The 27,104-nt window shown below is 42.9% G+C and overlaps 1 protein-coding gene across 1 annotated transcript; it reads right to left on the bottom strand.

Moving 5' to 3' along the window:
* Positions 1 to 9,401: 9,401 nt before the first annotated feature.
* Positions 9,402 to 26,746, bottom strand: LOC117562626 (delta-like protein C; the record flags this gene model as incomplete). The annotated part of the gene is given in 5 exon segments (XM_034240441.1): positions 9,402 to 10,724; positions 10,848 to 10,962; positions 11,099 to 11,792; positions 14,898 to 15,114; positions 26,577 to 26,746. Coding segments are annotated over 5 exon segments (1,202 nt in total), but the record flags the coding sequence as incomplete, so codon positions are not given.
* Positions 26,747 to 27,104: the final 358 nt, after the last annotated feature.

The raw sequence follows: 27,104 nt of genomic DNA on the forward strand, positions 1-27,104 counted from the left end.
GACAGACAGAGAGTGAGACAGAAAGAAAGACAGAGAGTGAGACAGACAGACAGAAAGAAAGACATACAGACAGACAGAGAGTGAGACAGACAGAGAGTGAGACAGAAAGACAGACAGAGAGTGAGACAGACAGGCAAACAGACAGACAGAGAGTGAGACAGACAGACAGACAGCGAGTGAGACAGACAGACAGACAGACAGAGAGTGAGACAGACAGACAGAAAGACAGAGAGTGAGACAGAGAGAGAGTGAGACAGACAGACAGACAGACAGACAGACAGAAAGACAGAGAGTGAGACAGACAGACAGAGAGTGAGACAGACAGACATATTTCGTTTTCTTTCATGTTTATTAATGCTGGAAAAGACTGACGTTTATTTTTCGTTAAATAAAAGTCACATTACTCTGAAGTCAGACAGACAGAGAGTGAGATGGACATAGAGTGAGACAGAGAGTGATACAGGCAGAAAGGCAGACAGACAGAGAGTGAGACAGACAGAGAATGAGACAGACAGACAGACAGACAGAGAGTGAGACGGACAGAGAGAGAGACAGACAGACAGAAAGAAAGAAAGACAGACAGAGAGTGAGACAGACAGACAGCGAGTGAGACAGACAGAGAGTGAGACAGACATACAGACAGAGAGTGAGACAGACAGACAGAGAGTGAGACAGACAGACAGCGAGTGAGACAGAGAGTGAGACAGACAGACAGCGAGTGAGACAGAGAGTGAGACAGACAGACAGACAGAGAGTGAGACAGACAGACAGACAGAGAGTGAGACAGAGAGTGAGACAGACAGACAGACAGACAGAGAGTGAGACAGAGAGTGAGACAGACAGATAGTGAGACAGACAGGCAGACAGAGAGTGAGACAGACAGAGAGTGAGACAGACAGACAGGCAGACAGAGAGTGAGACAGACAGAGAGTGAGACAGACAGACAGACAGACAGACAGACAGACAAACAGACAGACAGACAGACAGACAGGCAGACAGACAGACAGAGAGTGAGACAGACAGAGAGACAGGCAGACAGAGAGTGAGACAGACAGACAGACAGAGAGTGAGACAGGCAGACAGACAGGCAGACAGAGAGTGAGACAGACAGAGAGTGAGACAGACAGACACACAGGCAGACAGAGAGTGAGACAGACAGAGAGTGAGACAGACAGACACACAGGCAGACAGAGAGTGAGACAGACAGAGAGTGAGACAGACAGACAGACAGACAGACAGACAGACAGACAGACAGACAGAGAGTGAGACAGACAGAGAGTGAGACAGACAGACAGACATAGAGTGAGACAGACAGGCAGACAGAGAGTGAGACAGACAGACAGACAGACAGACAGGCAGACAGAGAGCGAGACAGACAGACAGACAGACAGACAGACAGACAGACAGAGAGTGAGACAGACAGAGAGTGAGACAGGCAGACAGACAGCGATGTGAATCAGCTGTTTCCTGTTTGCATTCCTCAACAAACGATAAATAAACAAACAGCTTCAATAAATCAGATTGTCTCTGACAGCTGATCAGAGCGATGTGAGGAGGATTACCTGTGTGTGTGTGTGTGTGTGTGTGTCTGTGTGTGTGTGTGTGTGTGTGTGTGTGTGTGTGTGTATGTGTGTGTGTGTGTGTGTGTGTGTGTGTGTGTGTGTGTGTCTCCACAGTTCCCATAGGTCGTGATTAATTGCAGGTTGTAAATTGTCCTTGTCGTCTCCTGCAGTTGTACGAGACTCGAGTTACAGAGACATAAAGAGGGAAGGATTTTTTTAATACCTTCTTTAAAACTCAACATCCTTTTCTAGAGTTAAAAAAACCTCTATAATTGATTTATCATTTTATTATTTTTTATATACATTAGAACTAGAACACTTCCAATTTCTGGTATTTTAAACATACTTTCACCCTAAAAAATCTGTAGTTTATTTGCATATGTGTGTGTGTGTGTTGTGTGTGTGTGTGTGTGTGTGTGTGTGTGTGTGTGTGTGCATGTGTGTGTGCATGTGTGTGTGTATGTGTGTGTGTGTGTGTGTGTGTGTGTGTGTGTGTGTCTGTGTGTGTCAATCATGCATCATGAAATGATGCATGATTGAAATACTGTATCTCTTTTTCTCACATTAAAACTCAAACAGACAGAATGATAAAAATCAAAGGTATCTTTCTGCCTCAAAGCGTGTGTGTGTGTGTGTGTGTGTGTGTGTGTGTGTGTGTGTGTGTGTGTGACAGGTGTGGTGGCTCTGTTAGACTCATCATCGCCGTGGTAATGTCCTCCCGGTCGTCACGCCGACTCTTCCTCCTGGAGAAAAGTTCCCACGGCTGGGCAAGGTCAAAGGTCGGGAGGCAGGGAGGAGGAAAATGGACCAATAACGTGCCTCTTTTCTGCAGAAGTTTTTATATTTTTATATACGTTTTGTGGTTTTATTTTAATCATTTATATCCAAAAGTTGACCCAGGGTTCTCCCCGGCATCTGGCCTCTGATTATATTGACTTTACATGTCAAGCTTTTTGCATGTTTGGCATTGTGTAGGCTTGGGTTTGTACATTATACATAGTCTTCATTTTTCATAATGTGTTTTATTTGCACACTTTCAAATGTGTAATTCAATTCCTGCACATTTCCCCCAGAATGCATCAAGCTTCTCTTCTCTTAAGGTAAACAGCTGCTTGGGGATTATTACTTCTGATTATAGACGTGTTTCTAAAGTAAATTCATCAAATGAAATGGTAGCAAACCTGAACAATGCTACAGATGTTCTCAGTCTCCGTAATGGGAAAATCTACCTTTTTTTTAACCAATGAAATGAATGGCACACATTCAAGTTAGATTGAACAAAAAGGAATACATGTGTCATCATTTTTAAATTAAACATGAGGTGCAGCAGTAACACGGCTCCCACTTACATCGTGACTTATCAAACACACGCACACACACACACACACACACACACACACACACACCATGTAGACATCACTTCAGGGGACATTACATTGACTTACATGCATTTCCTGGAGACTTATCCTAACCTTAACCATAACCAACACATGCCTAACCCTAACCAAGTCTTCACCCTAAAATTAATGATTCCCCTTATGGGGACCTCCATTTTGTCCCCATAAGGGCGGCGAGTCCCCACACGTGACTGTGTAGACAGATTTAGGTCCCCACAAGTATAGTAATGCTAGGCCACACACACACACACACACACACACACACACACACACACACACACACACACACACACACACACACACACACACACACACACACACACACACAAGCTATGTTGCCCTCTACTTCCCATGCAGTGACCTGTAGGGCTGGGTGGCCCTCAGTGTGTGTGTGTGTGTGTGTGTGTGTGTCCTGTTCGCGCTGCAGCAGAAATCACTTTCCATCCTGAGAAGCAGAAGAATTCCTGTTCTTCTCTCACACTCTTTCTCACACCCCTCTCATCTCTTTGACCTCTAACACACACTCGTCTGTGTGTCTGTGTGTGAGCTCTATTTCTGTTGCTCGCTCACTTCCTCCCTCCGTGACCTCTGACCTCTAGGGGTCACAGCAGCTGATTATTTGGGGGGGGGGTTGAACCTCTTCAGCAGCTCCATCACGACTCCTGCTGTGCCCTGGGAACTGCAGCTTTCCCTTTGGGGGTGACTTCACAATCTGCACTTCATTCGGGAGGTTTTGTCTAAAAGGAAACCTAATTTAGGAAATATCTCACAAACTTCAACCTTTATTTTGGTAGTTTTCGGTCAACATGAACTTTATTTTGGTAGTTTTATACTCGTGAACTTACGAACTCCACTGTGTATCACATCCATCATAAAAAACATTACCTCTCCTTTCTTGAAATAAGAACCAGGGAAACAAATCTCAGTTTAAAACACTTACAGGGAGGGAGTGTCCAACCCTGCTGCGGTTCCCATGGTGTGTGTGTGTGAGTGTGTGTGTGTGTGTGTGTGTGTGTGTGTGTGTGTGTGTGTGTGTGTGTGTGTGTGTGTGTGTGTGTGTGTGTGTGTGTGTGTGTGTGTGTGTGTGTGTTATATTCATTACATTATGAGAGAAGAAGGTGTACGACGAGCAGGAAGTTGACAGAAAAGACTTGATTCATGTCCTCGTCTTTATCCTTCCTGTTCCTGTTTCCTCCTCACAACTTTCTCACACACATACACACACACACACACACACACACACACACACACACACATGGTATGTCATGCTGGATTGAGGGCAGACAGAGTGTGTGTATCCAAAACAAGCTGGGAAAGAGAGGAGGGGTCAGAGGTCGAGGGCTGTGATAGAGTGATGACAGGTGTGTGTTTTTCACACTCTCTCCCTCCTTCATCTGTCTCTCTATTAAACCCTCTCTGTCTCTCTGAGTGTCTTTCTGTCTGTCTCTCTCTCTTTTTATTTGGATTTCAACATGCTCGCCACCTCTCTCAGTTTTAACATCAAGTGAAAGCACAAAAACCACAGTCTAAAAACACACTCCTGTTACTCAAATTACAAATAGCAGTCGGGAACTCAGAGTGTTTCTCACACACACATTCATTCAGACACAATGCAATTCAAATGGCTTTGATAACAATTCAGACGTAAGGACGAATTGTAATAGAAAAATACAAGAAAGTTCCAAATTAGAAAGGGAATGTAAAGGATAATGGACTAATTTAGCACAAAAGCTACTTCTAAAGGGTTTTATTCATGTGAAAGTATTGCTAAATTCAGTTTTGATCAATAATAAATACACGTTGAAGCCTTTTAATGTTGTAGTGTATCAAGGTAGAACACATCTAAGTACTGTGCATACTATTAAGTCGATTTTATATCACGTCTTGGAGGAAGAAATGCCACAAAAATGTCGTCTTACTTGCATTTAAGGTCACAATTAAAAGTTGTTAAAGACCAAAACGCCCTAACTAGAAAGAGTGTATTTTCCTTTTTCTCAGAACGAACATATTCATCGACTTCTAAAACTAATATTAACTGATTATCCTAAAAACTGACCTTTCATTTTGGTAGTTTCTCAAAGTCTGGACACTGTTGATCCAGAACAAACGAGAACAACTCTAACTTACCTGAATACCAAAAGCTGAAACATTATTAAATAACTCTAACTATTCAGAAAGTAAAATAATCCCATTGTGTGCTGAAAACAGGAAAACAGGAAGTGTGTGTGTGTGAGAGGAGTGTGTAAACACTTAAGGAATCATCAAGTATAGGACATCATCATTCTTTGTGTGTGTGTGTGTGTGTGTGTGTGTGTGTGTGTGTGTGTGTGTGTGTGTGTGTGTGTGTGTGTGTGTGTGTGTGTGTGTCCTGATGTTTGGTTTCCTGTGGGCTGATTAAAGGAAACAGCTTCAGAGTTTCTGTTTCTCGGAAAAAATGTAATGATTTCTGCTCGGCGGAGAAAACAGAAATACGAATCAACAGCAGATAAAAACTTAAAATACTGACAGTGTTTAAGAGGTTTATTTCTCTTTCTTCGATCACGATGCTGCACATTCTTATCTTTTGTACCTGGAAAACTTGAGTCATGTGACCGTGCTGTAGTTCCTTTATAGCCCAACATTAGCCGCCTTTAGCTTAGCGGTGGTGACGTGAAGTCATGTGACCGTGCTGTAGTTCCTTTATAGCCCAACATTAGCCTCCTTTAGCTTAGCGGTGGTGACGTGAAGTCATGTGACCGTGCTGTAGTTCCTTTATAGCCCAACATTAGCCTCCTTTAGCTTAGCGGTGGTGACGTGAAGTCATGTGACCGTGCTGTAGTTCCTTTATAGCCCAACATTAGCCGCCTTTAGCTTAGTGGTGGTGGCGTGAAGTCATGTGACCGTGCTGTAGTTCCTTTATAGCCCAACATTAGCCGCCTTTAGCTTAGTGGTGGTGGCGTGAAGTCATGTGATCGTGCTGTAGTTCCTTTATAGCCCAACATTAGCCGCCTTTAGCTTAGTGGTGGTGGCGTGAAGTCATGTGACCGTGCTGTAGTTCCTTTATAGCCCAACATTAGCCGCCTTTAGCTTAGTGGTGGTGGCGTGAAGTCATGTGACCGTGCTGTAGTTCCTTTATAGCCCAACATTAGCCGCCTTTAGCTTAGCGGTGGTGACGTGAAGTCATGTGACCGTGCTGTAGTGCCTTTATAGCCCAACATTAGCCTCCTTTAGCTTAGCGGTGGTGACGTGAAGTCATGTGACCGTGCTGTAGTTCCTTTATAGCCCAACATTAGCCGCCTTTAGCTTAGCGGTGGTGACGTGAAGTCATGTGACCGTGCTGTAGTGCCTTTATAGCCCAACATTAGCCACCTTTAGCTTAGCGGTGGAGACGTGAAGTCATGTGACCGTGCTGTAGTTCCTTTATAGTCCAACATTAGCCACCTTTAGCTTAGCGGTGGTGACGTGAAGTCATGTGACCGTGCTGTAGTTCCTTTATAGCCCAACATTAGCCGCCTTTAGCTTAGCGGTGGTGACGTGAAGTCATGTGACCGTGCTGTAGTTCCTTTATAGCCCAACATTAGCCACCTTTAGCTTAGCGGTGGTGACGTGAAGTCATGTGACCGTGCTGTAGTTCCTTTATAGCCCAACATTAGCCGCCTTTAGCTTAGCGGTGGTGACGTGAAGTCATGTGACTGTGCTGTAGTTCCCTTATAGCCCAACATTAGCCACCTTTGACCCTTTAATTAACTCTCTGGGAGTCCGTTGGTCTCCATTTTCACCGAAGGAGTTCACAGTTTAACATGAGGACATGTGTGTGTGTGTGTGTGTGTGTGTGTGTGTGTGTGTGTGTGTGTTTGTGTGTGTGTGTGTTGAAGAGACAAAGCCGACCAGGTGAACAGCAGGTGAGCCAGAGTCTGAAGTTCTCTCCACTCTCCTGCTGTCAGTGAGTATGTGTGTGTGTGTGTGTGCGTGTGCGTGTGTGTGTGCGTGTGTGTGCGTGTGTGTGTGCGTGGCAGCAGCTACTACTCATTAACCAGGAGACTCCGTATCAATAACAAAAACAGTGAAACTCTGAATGAAACAGTTACCAGATGTTTTAGGAAACCTTCATACCCAATCAATTATATAGGCTATCTGTGTTTTGAAAGATGTTTGTAGAAACCAATGGGCTTGTTTTAGGAAACAGTATTGAGAGAAGAACGTTATTTGTTTGGTTCTAATATCAGGAATAATGGCAAATACCTTGATATCAAAACGTCAGGAGTTTGAAATCAAAGAGTTTAAGATTTTGGTTTTGGCTTCAATTCAAACTCAAATCTGAATTACTTAATTTATTCCAAGGAGTTGGATAATTCAGTATTGTAATGATATTGAATCTCACAGTGTGACACAGTGACAGTGTCTACGTAACAAGGGCAGAAGCATCAACACAAAACAACGAGATGGGATTAATGGATCTCTGTGAAATGTGAATAAATAAAACGCCTTGGGGGCAATGTGATAATCGGCCGATGGTTATCGGAGGCGTGTGTTACTGTCTGATAACTGCGCGGCTCAGCGGGGATTATCCTAAAGCTTCTGCAGGATTTTCGATCTCTTGTGTTTCCTCTGAATTTCAGCAGAACACACACACACACACACACACACATACACACACACACACACACACGCACACGCACGCACGCACGCACGCACACACACACACACACACACACACACACACACACACACACACACACACACACACACACACACACACACACACACACACACACACACACACACACACACACACACACACACACACACACACACACACACACAGAGAGAGAGAGGCCCATGACCAAAGAGCTTATATCAGCAGGTGCTGCCAGGGTGTGTTTTGTCAGAAACAGCAATTCAGAGGAAGCTTTTTCAACCCTTTTTATCCTCACTTTCACACATTCGTAACCGTGTTCTTGACCCACTTGTGTTTTCTAACCAGTTTATTGATTATTTATCAGGTCACGTTTATTAGGATGTGTTTTTGATTCAGATTTTAGAGCAAAAGAAACCCCAACATTGAATGGATTTCCCGGTAATGTTGCTGTAACACTGCTACCAGAGGAGGATGGACTAGAATAGAATAGAATCATTGAATGTCATTAAACAATGAAATAAAGAAAAGCTTCTCCCTTTTAAAAGGTGCCATCAAAACAAAAACATCACAACATACGACAACAAATACACGCAAAGTGCAGTGATTATTCCAGGGGTATACAAAAACAATGTAATAAATAATAATAATAATAGGTATGTATGTACTTGGTGGAGCGTCTCCTCTTATTCAATCTGTCGGACCCAAAATGCCTAGTTTCCTGTGTTTTTTCATGTGATTATTGCCATTGTTTGTTAAAGGGGATCTATCATGCAAAATGCACTTTTTGATGTCTGTTATACATCAACATGTGTCCCCGGTGTGTGGGGGAACTCACGCAGCGTCAGGAAATAAAACCCTCTCTCTTTTCCTCCGTACCCAAATCTCTAACGGCCCGTCCACACTACAACTTCGACAGCTTCAAAAACGGTTTCCAACGCGTCTGCCTATTCACTTTGAATGGGGTGACGTCATGTTGCCTCGCTTTTCGCCGAACTGAATTGTGGGTAGCATAGCGGTCCGTCTCCAGCGTCTCCAGCGTCAGAAGTTGAACAATGTTCAACTTCTGACGCCGGAGACGCCGGAGTAGCCAGCGCCAGCCAATCAAATCATATGCCAGTACAAGCTCTAGCCAATCAAACCGCTGCTTGTGTGTCAGGGGCGGGAGATTCATGTGATTGGTTGTTGGTCGAGCTTCAGACGCGCCCAGCTCCAAGCTTTTTTTGAAGCTGTACTGTGGACGGGCCGTAACATCTGATCCAGATTAGCGTCCGATATGACGTAATATCTGAAATGTGGACCCACGGCCCAATCAGAAACGTTGCTATCAGAAACAATGCCCGACTGTTTTGGACGTAATATGGTCGGTATTTACATTAGCATCGCTAACACTCAGAGCTAACCTTTTTACATCAATATGTAGCTTATGTGCATATGACAATAACACTTTTGAATCTTGAATGAATTGAGTCAATATGTGACACAGTGTAAGAAAATGAAACAACACAATGACCATGTACCCTTGTGAGCTGTGAACCCTAATTTAATTTGATCGCATGTTGTTGATGATATTGGTGATGTTTTTAATGTTGTTAATGATGTCAGGACTTATGTCCTAAATGTTGCTGTATTATTGTTGTATTATTGTTGTATTGTTTTAAGTGTCGGACCCCAGGAAGAGTCGAGAGCAAAAGCTAATGGGGATCCTTAATAAACATAAATAAACATCAATATGTAGCTTATGTGCATATGACAATAAAACCTTTGAATCTTGAATGAATTGAGTCAATATGTGACAGTGTAAGAAAATGAAACAACACAATGACGTTATTTTACTAATTTATTTCTGAAAAAATATATTTCTTGATTCTGACAGAGACAATAACATAGACATATACAATTCTCTTTCATAAATACACAATTATTTACAAAAAGGCAAAATTAAATATGGAAAAACTATTTTCTGGAGGATATGTACACATTGCATTGCTTTCTTAAATTAACAAAGATAATACAAAGACACGACTACACAGAAACGACACGTATTTTTGGTATCAAATAGATTAGGTCATTAAAAAAAGGAATACAAAACTCTCTCCGTGGTCCTTCAAGGTCTTTCTTTTTCTCCAAAAATAACCACTTAATACCCGGAGCTGTGCCTGTGATGCAGAACAGCAGCTGGTGTATTTCAATGACTTGCAGTGGTTGATAAAGGCAGCAAGTTTTAGCTTTTTGATTCATAAAAAAATAAAATTGGTATAAAAATAAACGTGGTAGAATCACAGGAAGACAAACGGAAAAGCGATGATATGATTTGCAAGATGAATCCAGCTTGGCTAGACCTTCATCCAGCCTACTTTTCTTTTCGTATATATTTGATAAATTGTCAAAAGGTAGATTATCTGTTCATGAGGTGAACGTGTGGGAAACAGCTGGTGGTTGATAGAGTTACCAACTCTTTAAAATAAATGTCTCCAGTGATACATGTTTCCTGGGCTTGTAAAATACAGGATTCGTGACAGGATTAAAGTCATTGGATTGGAGTCCTGTTGCAGAAGAGGCACTTCAGAGTCTGCAGGATTGTAAGATTTCTTCTAACAGGCCACAATGTGATGCTTCACTTTCAAAGAAAGCAAAACAGAGAAGAAAATGGACGGAGTCACAGAGCTGTCCACTTCAGCTTTCAGACGGGAAAACTTCAGGTGGTTTAATCTCAGATAAAAAAGTTTCTGTCTCCATTTCTTGTAGAAAAATGTCCTCTGATGATTAGGAGATTGTACAGGACACACGACGATAAGGAAGCTAAGGCACCGGTCTTTCCGATTGGTTGTAAAGTATTTTTCATCCAAAGGAAATACAGATACACAGACAGGGATATTATATTAAGATTTAAGAGTATAAAAAAAGACAAATAGTGCAAATGACGCCGGACATTCACTCCCTCCTCTCTCTTCTTCTTTCTTTCTTTTCATTTCAGAATCATTGTCATCCGATCATTGTCAATATCGAAGCAGAAAACAAGTCCTTTTTCTTTTTGTTTCTTTCCATTGAGCAGCAGTAATAAATATTAAATAACATTATGTGTAGAATAGATCCTCTGGATGTCGAAGTTTGAGGTCTTCAGCGTGAAAGTTGGTGTGGAGGTTAAACCTGTGAAGAGAGAGAGAGAGAGAGAGAGAGAAACAGCGGTTAGTCATCAGCGTACAGGACGATTTCTTATGGGTCAAATTGAACAAACACAGCTTTATTTATATGAATTGTTTTGTGTCTCACCTCAGTAGCAAACACACACTGCTCCATCTTCTCCGGGATGATGTAAACCGGTTGATAAAGACTGTCCTTTCCAAACGCAAGAGGAGGAACGATGATGCTCGAGTCACGCTTTTTACTGCAGGAGAAAACAGAGAGATGGGGTTATTACTCTGGAAACATTTCGCAAGAAGTCATTTGTCTACAGAACAGATGAGATTTCAGAGAAGGAAGCAAAGAAAGGATGAAACTTGAAACCATCATTAGGTTCTTACAGGTCAAACTTGGCCAGGCGTTGCTCGTCTTTAGCCAGGTTACAGTCTGCCATCTTGTTTCTGAAAATACCCATGCTGTCTCCACCGTTCTCCACCAGCGCTGCGTTCTTATTGGACACTTTAAGTTGCCCCCCAGGTATGAGGAAGGCCTCCTTTTCCCTCAGTGGTGACCCTGGTAGTCCACCAATCATTGCGTTGCGATTGTTCACCGCCTCCAGGTCGTTCTTCACCGACCGGGTGATAGCCGTTAGCTTCCTGCCGCGGTGCAGCTGCCTCAGAATGTGAACGCCAACAACAACAAGCAGAATTAACGTCACGATACCAAGAGCGACGGCGGCGATCAACGCTGGAGACGAATCCTTATCTGGAGGAGTTGCAGTTGGTTGGTTGTATTCACATCTAGCACCCATGAAACCCATTGGACATTGGCACACTGGGCCGGTGTAATGTGTGAAACATTTCCCGCCGTTTTCACACGGGAACTGGTCGCAGGGACTGGTTCGCACGGAGCAATCTTTTCCGGTGAATCCGAGCGTGCACGTGCAGGTGAAATCGTTGATGCCGTCCACGCAGGTGCCGGCGTTTCGGCAAAGGTTGCTGGAGCAATCGTCGATGTTTGTTTCGCAGCGAAGGCCCGAGAAACCGGGGCGACATCGGCACATGACTCGATTACCGTGGTCCAGACACTGAGCACCTTTAGAGAGAAAGACAGAGGAGAGTTTAGTTAACAATGCAAACTTAAAAAGATAAGATATTGCACTTTTCATTTTCATTCATTTCACACAGGGTAAAAATAGAAAACAAATTAAAATACAGCAAAAATAAAGTGATAAAGTGAAAAAGTAACTATTAAAACAAGATATCAAAGTAAAAAGTTGTGCATTTGTATGAACATGTTAAATATATTTACATAAAGAATAGATAGATAGATAGATAGATAGATAGATAGATAGATAGAGAGATAGATAGATATATAGATAGATAGAGAGAGAGAGAGATAGATAGATGGAGAGAGAGATAGATGGATAGATAGATAGATAGATGGATAGATAGATAGATAGATAGAGAGATAGATAGATAGATAGATAGATAGATAGATAGATAGATAGATAGATAGATAGATAGAGAGATAGATAGATAGAGAGATAGATGGATAGGAGTTAAAGGTAGGGTAGGTAAGAATGGAGAAACCAGCTCGAGTGCGTAAAGTAAACAACCGGAAAAAATCTGCCCCTTCCTTCAGACTTCCTTACAGAGCTCCTCCTCCAACACACACGGACGCGCACATGACCAATGAGGACACGAGATCAGTTTGTGCACAGATGGAAGGCTGACAGGCAGGTAGGCCATTCAGTTACTTTAGCCGGCTCAGATGATTGGTCGTGCTTTTTACAGCGCCACGGCTTCCACAGATGACATTTTTTTATGTATTTATTGTCAAAGCATTTAAGATATTCATTGCTATCGGGATGTTAAGAGCATTCCATGGAATATAACAAAAAGTGTTTCTGAAATAAATTAACCCACCTTTAAGTATGTAAGCTAAATAAAATTGGCAGATCTAAACGTATTAGATTACATATTTTTAACAGCATGTGAATTTAAAAAACAGAGGACCAAGGATGGAGCCTTGTGGGACGCCAGAGTCAAGACTTAATATTAGCATTAGCACTAAAAAAGAGAGTGGTGAAGAGGGAGGAACACATGTTTTTTACATTTCCTCTCAACAGCTGACACTCATCAGGAGTGACATGTGTGTGTGATAAGAAACATCCTGAGGGAATGTTTTCCAGTATCAGTGGAGTTTACTATAAAACACTGAAGAGCTTTTGTGAATTAGGAACAGACCAGCTGTAATGCACAGAATTATCTAATTTCCCACAATTATGTTCATGGAGATCTCTAACGATCGCTTGGTGTGGCAGGGATTTAAAGCTTGCAAACCCATTTCTGTTCGACATTTAACTGGGAAAGGAAGGAGGCGAGAGGATTTAAGGACACTAGTTTTGCAACGACTGTGGGTTCGACACACTCAGGCTCAAACTGCAGAATACATGCTGTAAAAACAAACTCCTGAATCAGCTCCATATTTGGTTGTTCTGTGCAGCTGATGTGTTGCAACACTGCAAGCAGAGCAAAGCTACCAGCAACCACTCTGCAGTTATGAGAGGCTTTTCCCCCTGTCAAGCTCGCTGAGAGGCAGGAATGATTACAGATTGAAGATAAACAGGCGGCGGGTTTCTGCAGACTAATGAGGACCTATGGGACGACTGAAAACTGAGCTGGGACCCTCAGAGACAACTCAAAACGATAACTGTGTAATATTCAGGTGATAAAGTTGTTGTTGCAAGGAGCCGTCTGATCCTGATGATCTGTCTGCTTCAACAGAAAATACATGAGAACAGGTGGAGGAGGTTGTAAAAACATTGCTACTCTTAAACCTTTAATACCTGATTTGTAACAACCCTTAATAGTTGGAAGAATTTCAAATGAAGCTTGCAGAAACTTGTTCCACCACATGTCACCCAATGAAAACTAATGGTATGCTTTGTAAAAGAGCAATTTACCTGCAGTAAACGTGCATCCAAACATGGTGCACAAACAGTTTGCGTGCCAAAGCGAGGTGCAACGGACTGAGTTCTCTTGTTCTTGTTTTTTGGCACACAAGACCAAGCATTTCCATTGAGAATGAACCGTGATTAGCTGAGAACGGTTGCCAGTGCTGCCAGGTAGAGAAAGACAGATGAACTCCTGCTAAAAACAGACGTGTTTGTGGCTGCAACAATGAGGTAAGACGTGTTGACAGACTGAAGATAAGACGAGTTCAGCGGCTCCTACGTGACAATCGAGGAGTTTGACATGCATTCAGATATCTGATGAGAAGCTTTAAACCCAAACATCATGTCTGCATTCTGGAAGAAATGTGAGTTTCTTTCACACTGACACGAAGGTCGTTGACCGTAATGAGTTAACTATCATGAAACAACTCTAACTTATTAGTCCTTACTTTCAAGCAGTGGCCTTTGAACTGAGGCAATCACTGTCCTGTTATGTTATAAAACAGATCAGTGCTGTTATTAAATGACATACTGTTCCAACTTAATGCAAGATATGGGATAACCCTTCAACACCCTTCATGATGAACAGCGTTCAACCGGTTGGTATGTGTCACGAACTGTGAGAAACATTTCTAAATATAACAGCCTGCAGCAGGTGAATCAAGTACAGATCTATAAGCAGATGAACTACCAGATAAGAAAACTATGCAGGTGTGAAACACCTCGATCACTTTTGCAGCTCAATCTTTGCTTTGGATCCATGGTTACATAATCTTTGTTTAACCTGCATAACAGTGTCTAGTTCTCCAGTAGTAGCAGGACACTTTGGCTGCTTGGCAAACCTCCAACTATTAAACCAACAACACAGGTAAGATTTCAAGTAGCTCGCAGCTTCTAAAGACAAAGACCTTCAAACACAATTCAATCCTCTAATTCTCACAAAGCGAAAAAGGCACAAAGCCAAGACTCTCGACATGCATCAATATCTGCTTCACAGGGAAATGGAGGAGAAACTGATTACAGGAAGTGGATGAATGTCGGCCGCCTACATGTCTGAACTTCTAGATTATCACAGAGTTGTATCAGCCGACACAAACTAAAAAGGCCAGGCTGTTGTTTTGTGGATTCTGTAAAAATGTAACCGAGCTGGCAAGTGCTGACAGGAGTGAACCAAAACAAAGATCCGGGTGTTTTTGAATTCTCTTCCTTCTTGTTAATATTGATATTGAGGTGTTTCGTACCGTTAGCGCAGGGGTTGCTGCTGCATCTGTCGATTCTCTTCTCGCAGTTTGATCCCATGAACCCGGTCGGGCATCGGCAGCTGTATCCATCGGAGACGTTTTCCACACATGTTCCTCCATTAAAACACGGTCCATCTGCACAAGTCATGGCGATAATCTCACAGTTTTTCGCGTAGAAACCCTGAGGGCAGGCGCAGGAATAATCATCTTCCAAATCCTGGAGGACAGAAGAGGGAAAAGCAAACATGGTGAGTACGGGTTGACGAGAGAACTCTCTTCTGATTGGTGGATTTCAACCTGTTAAGCCCCAAGCCTGTTTTTCAGGTCTCAGGCTAGAAAATGACATTCCCAAAACAAATGACTATATCTTCCCTTCTCAAAGGGGTACATTAATAATCTTTTTTCTCAAGGCAATGATACACCTGTGAGTTGGATGTAGAAAAGTCAGAATCAATATAGAATTTTTTTATTGTAAAGTAAATTCAGATTGAACATAGTAAAAAACTGTAAATTATGGTGTAGGTCCAAAAACAAACCATTACTTATAGTGAAAACTACCCTTGAATGATGGTAAGGTAGACTAAAAGCTTTAGGAATCCAAACTATAACATATAATAAGTACCCTGTATCGAGATTGATGCAAAACAAGTGAAATTTGACCTTTTTAGAGAGGTTTAGAAAAAAATCCACTTCTGGGGTCATTTGGGTGCATTTTCCATATATATTGATTGATTGATTGATTGAAAAGTTTATTAACAGCTTGTATATTGGGTACAGTACAGTACAGCTCAAAACATACAATTGTTAAGGGGATGCAGACCAGAGAAAGACTTTCGTCTTGTTTACATCAGGGTCCCCCATTTCCAATTCATCATGTCATATAAGACATATTTGACATACAGATGGCTTATTTACAATTTACATACAGGTGGTTTTTTACATACAGATTGCTTATTTACAATTTTCATTTTAGATTTCGTTCTAATACATCCTAACCGGACATTTAAGACATACCAAGTCTACAGATATACAGTTAGTAACAGAGTCTAAAATGCGAGTATATACATAGATGGGGGGGGGGGGGGAAGCTGTCCATTGAACGACAGGTTGAGATTTGTACCATTACCGGGGCCAGTTTTGCAATGCTCTCCCCCAAAGGTGCTCTTTAAGAGAGATTTTGAAGGTAAGTATAGTTTTACTTTCCTTTACAGTTGTGGGAAGAGCGTTCCACCTTGATGTGGCATAATTGCGAAACGTGTATTCCCCCTATATATATATAATCGTTTATTTGGCAGGGACAATGCACAGTAATGAACACTTAAAACATTCAAACGTGTCAAGCGTAACAGTGCCAGATTTAGCTTTGCGCTAATTTTCATCCGCAGTTCCTCTCATAAAACATTTAAGAAAATTACATTTGACAAACATTGCAACAACAAAATACATGATATGCAAAAAGTGCAAAAGAGCAAGAGCAGCACACACAAGTATTTACCACACGCAGGGTTGGGTTGTAACGGAATACATGTAACGGCGTTACGTAATCAGAATACAAAAATCAAGAAACTGTATTCAGCTCGCGTTACATTTGAAAAACGAGTAATCTGATTACAGTTACTTTCGTAAACCTGAAGTGAATACATTTTGGATTACTTATTGGAATTATTGGTGGAAAGATTTCCTCACAACATTTAATATTCATTACTAAAGGAACAGCCGAATCATCACAGCGCACAAAACCTATTACCGCCGCAGATGGACCAAAAAAGCGTTTGAAAAAATATCGCGGGTCCGCTCGCTCAGTGAAACAATAACAACGAAACATGGAGGAACACAAGTCTGCGTTTAAATCGCGTGTGTGTGTGTGTGTATATAGGTGTGTGTGGTTAAAACACATCAGCCTGCGGTCACTCTTTAGCCTAATGATTATTTCTGAAGGTAAACACAGTGAAGGCGGTGCGTGAAAGGCGGTGCGTGAAAGGCGGTGCGTGAAAGGCACTGCGCGGCGCGCTCGTCTTCTCAGAGGCTGAGTTAACCCTCCCGCTGCCTCCTGGTGCTGCAGAGATTTCATGAAGTGAAGGAGGTGTTCCTTCTATAAAGCAGCTGTGGGCAGCAGATACTGTGAGAGTCACAGACATGAATTCATAGATCAAGGCAGATTGGTGCACACTCTCTCCTCTCCTGTTTTGCCAATCCGGTGCTTAAACAAATATAGCTCTACACCCCTGCCCGAAATGTCCTTAAAATGAAGTCCGAGTTTGACATTTTAATTCATGTTCAGAAGGCGACACGCCCGTTCTAAGCCGTGTCCCTCACTCCTCACATCCCAAGCTGCATCCCCAGAGAGTGTATTATGTTGTTACATCGTTTCAGAGGTTATGTTTCAGTTGTGCTCTTGATAAGCCATTAAAACAGTAAAAACACGTTCAGTTTCCTTTTTGTGTCTCCTGTTCACCAAAACATACATCTGTGATGGAAAAATAAAGTAATCCAAAAGTAATCTAAAAGTAATCTGATTACGTTACTGTAACTGTATTCGGATTACTTTCAGAGCCATGTATTCAGTAATCAGTAACTGATTACATTTACAAAGTAACCCTCCCAACCCTGACCACATGGCACTACAATGTAGCAGCAACGACATGTAAAGTGCAAGAGAAGATACCCCTGTGTTAAAGTGCAGTTAGCGGTGATCGCACGTCTGTCTGTTTCTCAACCATTCTTTGAGTTGACCTTTGAACCTATTGAGAGTGGGACGATCCCGTATCTCAGTTGGGAGGCTGTTCCACAAAGAGCTGCCTTTAATGGAGAGGACATTTTGTCCAAAAGTGGTCCGTCTGCGGTGGACCTCACAGTCTCCTCTGGTTTCTGACCTAGTGCAGCGTCCAGTGTGTTTCTGTGGATGAACTCCCCTAAGGACACATACTTTCAAAAGACTTTAAATGGTCAAAGCTCAATACATGGTGTTTCTCCAGGATGGAGCAGTGGTGGTATGAATGTGGCTTTCTGTCAAACACCTGGATAGCTCTCTTGAACAGCTGCTCTCTGGGTTTCAGGTTTGTGGCTCAAGCAAACGACCAGTTAGTCAAACAGTATTCAATGTGGGATGGAATCACACAGTGGAGCTGTGACTTTGCAGCTTTGACACTTAAGAAAGGTCTGATTTGTTTAAAATGTTGCAAGTTGAATTTAACAGTATTGGATACTTTCTTGATATGTTTCTTAAAAGTCAAGTTCGAGTCCAGTGTAAGGCAGCCAGAACAGGAGTAATGTGGTCCCTTTTCCTAACTCTGGTTAGTACACGAGCTGCAGCATTTTGAATCAGCTGAAGCGACTTGACTGACTTCTTGGTACACCCTGATAATACAGAGTTACAATAATCCAGCCTTGAAGTAACAAATGCATGGACTAGTTTCTCTGCATCGTTTTGAGGCAAGATATGCCTGATTTTTGCAAAGTTACGTAGAAGGAAGTAGGCGGTCCTTGAGATTCGATACTTAACAGACCTACTAAATATCAGGTTTAACTCTGAGGAGTAGTGTTGTCACGATACCAACATTTTGGTTTCGATACCAAGTCAAGAATTGCGATTCCGATTCTTTTTCGATACTTTTCTTTAAAAAAAGGGAAACAGTCTTAAATGTAATTGTTGTGCTTTATTTCACACCAGAACCAGAACACAAACTTTTAAACAATGAGAACAATAAACAAAATAAATGACAATAATTCGTATTAAATAAAATTAAGCATCATCTCAAACTACTTTTTTGTTTTATAAAATATAATTTTTTTTATATTATATTAACATGTAATAGTACAGTAATATAAATAATTATTGACAAAATGTATATTGCAGATTTTAGCCACATTGGTAAGTTAGCTAAAAAGATAGCATATTGGACAGTTATCATTGCCATTAATTGCCTCGTCAAACTACGAAAATGTTCGTTTGTCACAAAATAAATTACACTTGTTTGACTTAGATTTGAGGGCATGGGCTGAGCATGATGTAATTATGTTATCTATCACATTCGCTAACCTGTCTGTCTTCAAATTATTTAAACAGCTCTGGATTCCGGTCGGCGGGTGCTTAGCCAAGTCTGATGTGTTGGCTCCCTTGGTTTGCAGGGATCTAAAACATGTCTCACAGACAGGCCTCGTGGTGTCCGTAGGCTTGCCCTCACTGTCAGAGATATCGCTCAAATACTTCCACATTTCGCTTCTGGCGTCTTTTTTGTCAACAAGCCGAGGCGCAACAGCAGCTGCACTCCCACTTGCAGCCATGCTTCTCGTTTTCTCACATGCTCTGGCAGCTAGCGCGTGGCCGCGTGCACGAGAGAGGGGAGGGACTTAGAACGTGCTTGAGAGGGGCGGGACTGCAGGCACGGCTGCAGTGCAGAGAGTGGAAGCAGAGCGCTGAACACACACGGCTCTTATTAAACAGCGCTTTCTCACCGGAGTACTTTTCCCCGTCATTCTTAAAGTACCGATACTAATGAAACGGAGGAATCGTACCGTTTTTAACGGCAGGGTATCGCGGTACCTTTCAAGTATCGGTACACCGTGCAACACAAAGAAGGAAGTAGGCGGTCCTTGAAATTGATTTTATGTGGGCGTTAAAGGATAAATCCTGATCAAATATAACACCAAGATTCCTTACAGTCTCACTGGAGGCCAAATTAATGCCATCCATAGTTAGTATATGTTTAGATAATTTGTTTCGAGTACAATAACTAGAAATCCGCTGTTTATTGTTTAAAGTTTTACGTCCGACTCGCTCCTTTTTCCCTCTCTGTGCACAGCTCCAGTTTGGGCATTGGCCTGTCATCAGATTTCATTTTGAGCTGCTTCCTGTAGCGGAAGTTTAGTAAAATTATTTTTGATGAAATACTCCAAATCTCCACCCTCCATAATTGCACTTGCTTCAGTTGCTTGCTACTTTTTAAGGGCAGTGATGACAGTTACAGTACGAACTGAAGTTGATGCGATTTGATTGGATTGTGAGGCATGACGTGCATCATCTGATTGGTCAATCCCTCAATTCTTTTCACCAAGGGAAGCCAATTTCGGCTGGCCTCCTCTCGCAACAGAGTGCAATCTACTGTTTCACCATAACATCTAGAGGGGCGCTGTTTCACTCTTTGTAAAATACTCAATGAGAATGGGGGAGAGACGGGCCGGCGGAATAATTACCGAAACTAAACGAAGTGTTTTTATGTATTTATTAAAATTATGACTACAATCCAAAAAACAGGGGAAGCCTGGCTTCCCTTGACCTCCAGGAGAAAACGCCACTGAGTTCAAGGGATAATTCTCACCCACCTCTTGCTCTTGCCCTGCACTTGTATACGTGCCAGTTGAGCTGGTTCTTCCAGCAGCTCAACTCTGTCCCTCATCATGAACGCAGGAGGCTGGCTGTATATCTGAACTCACGCCCTCATCATTCTCTTCATCATCTTGCACTTGTTCTAAGCTGCTGCTGATAATGCTCGTAGCAGCGCTGCTGCCAAAAAGGTCTGTCAATTTGCGACATGTATATGCTTCACCTGCGAGTGACTTCATCTTTTTTGTTCTCGCCTTCTCGGCCCCACCTTTTTCTTTTCGTTTTCTTTGATTTGTATCCATGTTTTTGTATTCTTCCTGTCTGCCGCGGCGTCTAATCCCTTCTCTTCGTGTGGCCGGTCTTTTTTCTTCTTCGTGTGTTGTTGACAGATAAGAACCACACAACTGCATTAGCGGCCGCTGTCGCCCGTCAGCGCAACTTAAATGATGCCGTTAAACAATTTTTTTTTTAAAGGGCCGGCCGGCCGTCAACGGCCCTTGACGACCGGCCGTTCTGTGGTTCTCCAGATTCTACAGATGGCCAGTCCGCCCCTGCTTTTCCGGTTATCACCCGTCCCCTTGTGTGTTATGAAGGTTTTGCAGAGTCACAAACCCTCAAAGTGCACCCTGTAGCGAGTAAAACTCTAACACAGAAAATACCTCCCCAAAACGCCTCGTTGGAGATGCGTCATTGTCCATTTGATTCTTCCGGGTACGGCATGATGTCAACCGTACCCGGAACCAAATGGGCCAATCCGTGGAGCCGTTACGTTACGTCCGCGGAGCCGTTACGTTAAACCCCCGCTGATTGGTCCAAATTGACCAATCTACGGACTTCCTCACACACTCAGTGCAGGCAGCTCTGCTGATCTCCTCCCTGGCTGCAGGCTGATAACAGACAGTTGGGATCGCGGCAAAATTCTCTCTGCAGACCCGTTCTCTCTGTAGACCCATTCTCTCTGCAGACCCATTCTCTCTGCTGACCCATTCTCTCTGCAGACCCATTCTCTCTGCAGACCCATTCTCTCTGTAGACCCGTTCTCTCTGCAGACCCATTCTCTCTGCTGACCCATTCTCTCTACAGACCCATTCTCTCTGCAGACCCATTCTCTCTACAGACCCGTTCTCTCTGCAGACCCATTCTCTCTGCAGACCCATTCTCTCTGTAGACCCATTCTCTCTGCAGACCCATTCTCTCTGCAGACCCATTCTCTCTGTAGACCCGTTCTCTCTGCAGACCCATTCTCTCTGCTGACCCATTCTCTCTGCAGACCCATTCTCTCTGCAGACCCATTCTCTCTGTAGACCCATTCTCTCTGCAGACCCATTCTCTCTGCAGACCCGTTCTCTCTGCAGACCCATTCTCTCTGCAGACCCATTCTCTCTGCAGACCCATTCTCTCTGCAGACCCGTTCTCTCTGCAGACCCGTTCTCTCTGCAGACCCATTCTCTCTGCAGACCCATTCTCTCTGCAGACCCGTTCTCTCTGCAGACCCATTCTCTCTGCAGACCCATTCTCTCTACAGACCCATTCTCTCTACAGACCCATTCTCTCTGCAGACCCATTCTCTCTGCAGACCCATTCTCTCTACAGACCCATTCTCTCTGCAGACCCGTTCTCTCTGCAGACCCATTCTCTCTGCAGACCCGTTCTCTCTGCAGACCCATTCTCTCTACAGACCCATTCTCTCTACAGACCCATTCTCTCTGCAGACCCATTCTCTCTACAGACCCATTCTCTCTGCAGACCCATTCTCTCTACAGACCCGTTCTCTCTGCAGACCCGTTCTCTCTGCAGACCCGTTCTCTCTGCAGACCCGTTCTCTCTGCAGACCCGTTCTCTCTGCAGACCCGTTCTCTCTGCAGACCCGTTCTCTCTGCAGACCCGTTCTCTCTGCAGACCCATTCTCTCTGCAGACCCATTCTCTCTGCAGACCCATTCTCTCCGCAGACCCATTCTCTCTGCAGACCCATTCTCTCTGCACACCCATTCTCTCTGCAGACCCATTCTCTCTACAGACCCATTCTCTCTACAGACCCGTTCTCACAGCGTTTATCAACCTTTTTCTTACTCAATATCAAGCCACACTTATTGTTTCCACTTCGGCTGTGACTGTGTGTGCTCAGGATGAGTTTCGCTGTGTTTCGCTGTGTATCGCTAAACAAAGAAACAACACCTCCACGGAGCTCAGCGCGATTCACAACGTCCCGACCAATCAGAGCACACTGTGCTCACAGGGAGGGAGGGGGGGGGGGGCTGGAACTACAACGAGCCGTTAAAGGCAGAGAGTGAAATTCAGTGAATACACGTAGTTTACAGAGATGCTGAGAAACCAATGTGAGAAAATTGCACAATATACATCTATTCTAGTAGACCTCAACAATGGAATTATGATCAGTGGAAATGGCCATGTCATGTCTCCTTTAACATCAACAAGTTTAAAGTCCTTGAGGCCGTCTTGAATTTTATTTAGATGATTAATTTCATCAGGCTTGTGATTATTTCAGTATTTTTCCCATGTACAAAGATGACCGCATCATCGGCATACATTCGTACATTCAAATCAGGACACACATTAGGCAAGTCATTAATGTAGAGAAAACAGTAATGGTCCAAGAATGGAGCCTTGTGGAACCCCAACAGGACTGACAAGGTAGGGGGATTTGGTACCGTTGACCAAAACACACTGTTTTCTGTTCGATAAGTAAGACTCAACCCACTGAATTGAATCTGCCGAAAAATTGAAATAAGTCAGCTTTGTAAGGAGCACTTGGTGGTCAACAGTGTCAAAAGCCTTCCTGAGATCAAGGAAGACAGCACCTACATATGGGCTCGTGTCCAACATACATTTAACCTTTTCCACAAAGACACAGTTAGCCGTCTCAGTGGAGAGCACGGAAACCAAACTGCATAGGGTGGAGTGGAGCGAAAGCCTTCGTCTAAATGTTTGGTGATTAGTTTTGACACCATTTCTCTGCTACCTTAGAGACACAGGGGAGGATGCTGATTGGTCTGTAATTGGACATCATTGCCTTATCCCCAGACTTAAAAATCGGTGTCACCGTGGCCACCTTCCAGGATGATGGAACTTCCCTCGTGCTGATAGATTGATTCACTAGCATAGTAATTGGTTTTATTAGATCGTCAATATTTGTCTTTATAAAGTTGGTGTCTAAATCATCTGCATCCCTAGCCTTAGAACCTCTTAACCCTAAGATTATATGTTTGACCTCCACCTCTGTGATTTCCTCCAGGTCAAAAACGCGGTGTGTATCCACAGTCGGGCTAGGTGAGACGCGGGAAGAGCTTTGTGATGTCCAGAGCACTATTTATAAAATACTCATTTAGAGAGCTGGCCAACACTGCAGGGTCTTTTATCAGGGCATCATTGATTTTTAATTCTAGAGCATTATTTTCCTGTTTCTTATGTTTACCCAGTGGCGAACCGTCAGGGCCTTCAAGGTATTCAGAGGATACCCTGGAACACTCAGATAAAACAAACAAAAAAAATCGATTTAATTATATAAATAAAATGTAATAAAATGAATAAATGAGAATGGTATCTGTGTTGTTGATCTGTAATATTACAGTGTTACGTTGATTTGTTTGTCCGTCTCGGACCATGCTCTACGCATTTCAGTGGTTTTGTGTTAGAAAAGAAAGCAACCAATCAGATCTTGTTCTGAGTCTCTGCGTAGAATATCCTTCAACAAGGTATTCTACAGCCTTGATCGAATGCCCTGGCCGTTGCACTGAATGAGAGCGTACGTTTGGACTGACAGTTTGATCAACCAATCATATATTGATTTGTAGCCAATGAGCGTATTCTTTCAGAGTTCCCCTCGGTTCCAGGGTATTCTAGAAGGCCCGCTAGTTAACTGGCTCGAGGCAGAGGATCTAGAATGCGACGAAGCAATTCATGCCGTTTTATTGTTTTTAACGTTGAAATGACAAGTGCAACAGGTGAAGATGAAGTTGTTGCGGAATTGTTGTGAGTTCCCTTTTCAAGACGGCTATTCAGTGAAAAGACGACATTATAATGCCGCGGAGGGGGGGGGGGGGGGGGGGTGTCTACAGAAGGTCCAGTTGTGATAGACACGGTTCGCCACTGTGTTGACCTAATAGTTTATTTAGGATTTGCCAAACGTTTTTACTGTTACCTTTTGCACCTTCAATTATATTGATGACAAAGTTTGCTTTGGCCTGTCTTATTGTTTGAGTTACCTTGTTACGAGCATAAGTGAATTTCTGTCTGTCAGTGGATAGTCCGGATTTCAAGCTCTGCTTTAATAGTTGGTCTCTGGATATCATTAAATTCCTGCACTGTAGATTTAGCCAGGGAAGATGACGTTCCTTCCTGTCCCTAAGGCACCCTCTTGAGAAGGAAGACATTGCATCATTAACTTTAGATATGAACAGATTACTGTTTTCACCAATGTCCACAGAGGACAGAGTGTCCCCCCAATTAATCATTTTCACTGCATCCATAAAACGTTGTTGCAGGTTTTTGGGGATGAAGCGTGAACCGAAGGCAGGGGAACCCATCGGTCGATTTTGAGGATTGACACCACTTTTGAACCGTTTGAGCCAATAGAATCGAGGGGGAAGTTCCTAAAATCCATCTAAACATTACCATTGGTGAACGAGTGATGCGCAGCCAGCATGCCCAAAACCGGAAGCTCTCATAGCAGCTATATATGAAAACTACTCTTATTGACATAAATGTTAGGATGGATTATCAGTAATCATTTCAAGTGACACAGACACATTGGATTAACCTTCCGCAGCGTTCATATGCGTTTTAATGCCATTGAACACAACTTTTGATCAGAGAACAGCAAAGGTAAGACGTATTTGCCATTTTGGCCACGTAAAGTGAAGTTGTGTGTTGTCTGGTTTCGCTTTCGCTGCTGGTCTGGTCGCACAGTGATGATACTTATACCTCTGGAATCTCAGCTTTCATATGATATCTAGTTTGTGCAGATCCGATGAAGTATAACATATGTCTACCGTAACTTATGCGCTAAGTGCGTCAGCACTCTTTTGCTTAGTGCTAATTCAGAGGCTCAGCGTTAGACTTGTGTTGTTTCGGTAAAAATGGTTCATATCGTCAGTTAGCTGAGTTTCTTCCCGTTAAGTGGGTATGACACATTAATAGGTTGTTAAATGTTAAGAAGCCCTCAGACGCTGTTTCTTGCACGATGTTGATGGGCTCCCGGGCTTAACAGGTTAATAAAAAGCTTCCTCAGGCCAACTCTTGAATCCTTCAAAATCTCTCACTTATTCACTCTTTAATCTCTGATCAACAAACTCCCCACTTTACTCACGTGGATTAGGACTACTGTTTATTAGTGGTGCACGATATTAGGAATTATGACGTCATCCCGATAAACCCGATACCAGTATTAATAGCCCCGATAATATACAATATATTTTTAGGGTAAAAAAAAGAAAGAATACTGCGGTGTGGGTGGATTGGGATGAGGGGCACTTGTTTTTCACTCGGCTCCTCCCGTTTTGCCAGTACTGTGGTATTAGTGGTTTAGGAAGAGGGGAGTTCTTCACAAATCCAGCGCTCCCTAACTCGTGCCTGGCTGTGACGTAAATGGTGTGCGGCCGTGAAGCCAGGACAGTAAACAAACATGTCGCCGGTGGTATGGGACTATTTCAAAGTTTCAGAGTTAGATAGTTCGCTTGCTATTTGTATTAACAAATGCAGAAGTTCCACGAGGAGGGAAAAAGCAACGAGCTATAATACTTCTGATTAGTCACCTGAAACATCGCCATCGCTACGATGTGTGTTAAAAGCGCACGAAGACGCCTGCGCTGCTAAACTAGCGGCGAATCCAAAGCCAGCTGCAAAGGCACCGGGGCTTTTACCTATCCACGAGGCTTTTGGAAAAGGCAAGACGTTTGCCAGAGACGACCCCAGGGCTAGTTTTGTTCATAGTAGTAATGCTCATGTCATTTGCTCACTACTAGTCTTTGTTTTACCACCAGGTGTGCAAAAACTGCAGGTACATTTAATATATATATATATATTATTATTGGTTATCGGTATCGGTCTTGAGAAGCAGGAAGTTATCGGTATCGGTTTCAAAAAACCAATATCGTGCATCCCTACTGTTTATGTTTCTTTTCTTTGTGCTGTTTCTGTTTCTGATTTTATGTAAAGCGTCTTTTAGCACCAGGAAAAGCTCTGCAAAAATGTATTATTATTATTATTAGATTCAGATGCAAAGGTTTTATTGGCATATGCACAAAGCCACAGCGTAGAAATGGCAATGAACATCTTATGACCTGAGCTCCTGCACAAGTAGTGCAACAAGTATATTATGAATGTTGCATTGACTTACTGTGCAGCTGCCTCCATTCTTGCATGGGTTGCTGTCACACTCGTTGGTCTCGATCTCACAGTTTTTCCCGGTGAATCCTGGTCGGCAGGTGCAGGTGTAGCTGCCCTGACCCGTGTTGGTGCAGGAAGCTTCGTTCTGGCACGGCTTGTGGTTCGTGCAGTAGTTCAGATCTGGATTGAGATAAAAGAGACGCAAAGGTTAGCCAACAAACCAAAAGCAGAGCCAGCGACAAGAGGAAACAAATCACTCTCCTAATCTAACTTTTCTGTCCATAGAATTACTGACACGCTAAAACGCCAAGGAGTAGTTTGTTTAGTTGCAGAGCAGCTATGTTTCCTTTACACTTCATCCAGATTCCTTGTGAAAATACCAATTAAAAGGAATACCAGCTATGCTTTTATAGCCTTTTGAAGTCAGTGATTAACCCTCTCATTATCATTTTAATGAATTTCAATGAATGTCATTAAGTCTAATTACGAGAACAGACCAAACAGCATCTGTGGTCTGACGGCTGGCTGCGAGGGAGAC

This window comes from Gymnodraco acuticeps, unplaced genomic scaffold (assembly GCF_902827175.1).
Source record: "Gymnodraco acuticeps unplaced genomic scaffold, fGymAcu1.1, whole genome shotgun sequence".
In the NCBI taxonomy this organism is placed as follows: Eukaryota; Metazoa; Chordata; class Actinopteri; order Perciformes; family Bathydraconidae; genus Gymnodraco; species Gymnodraco acuticeps.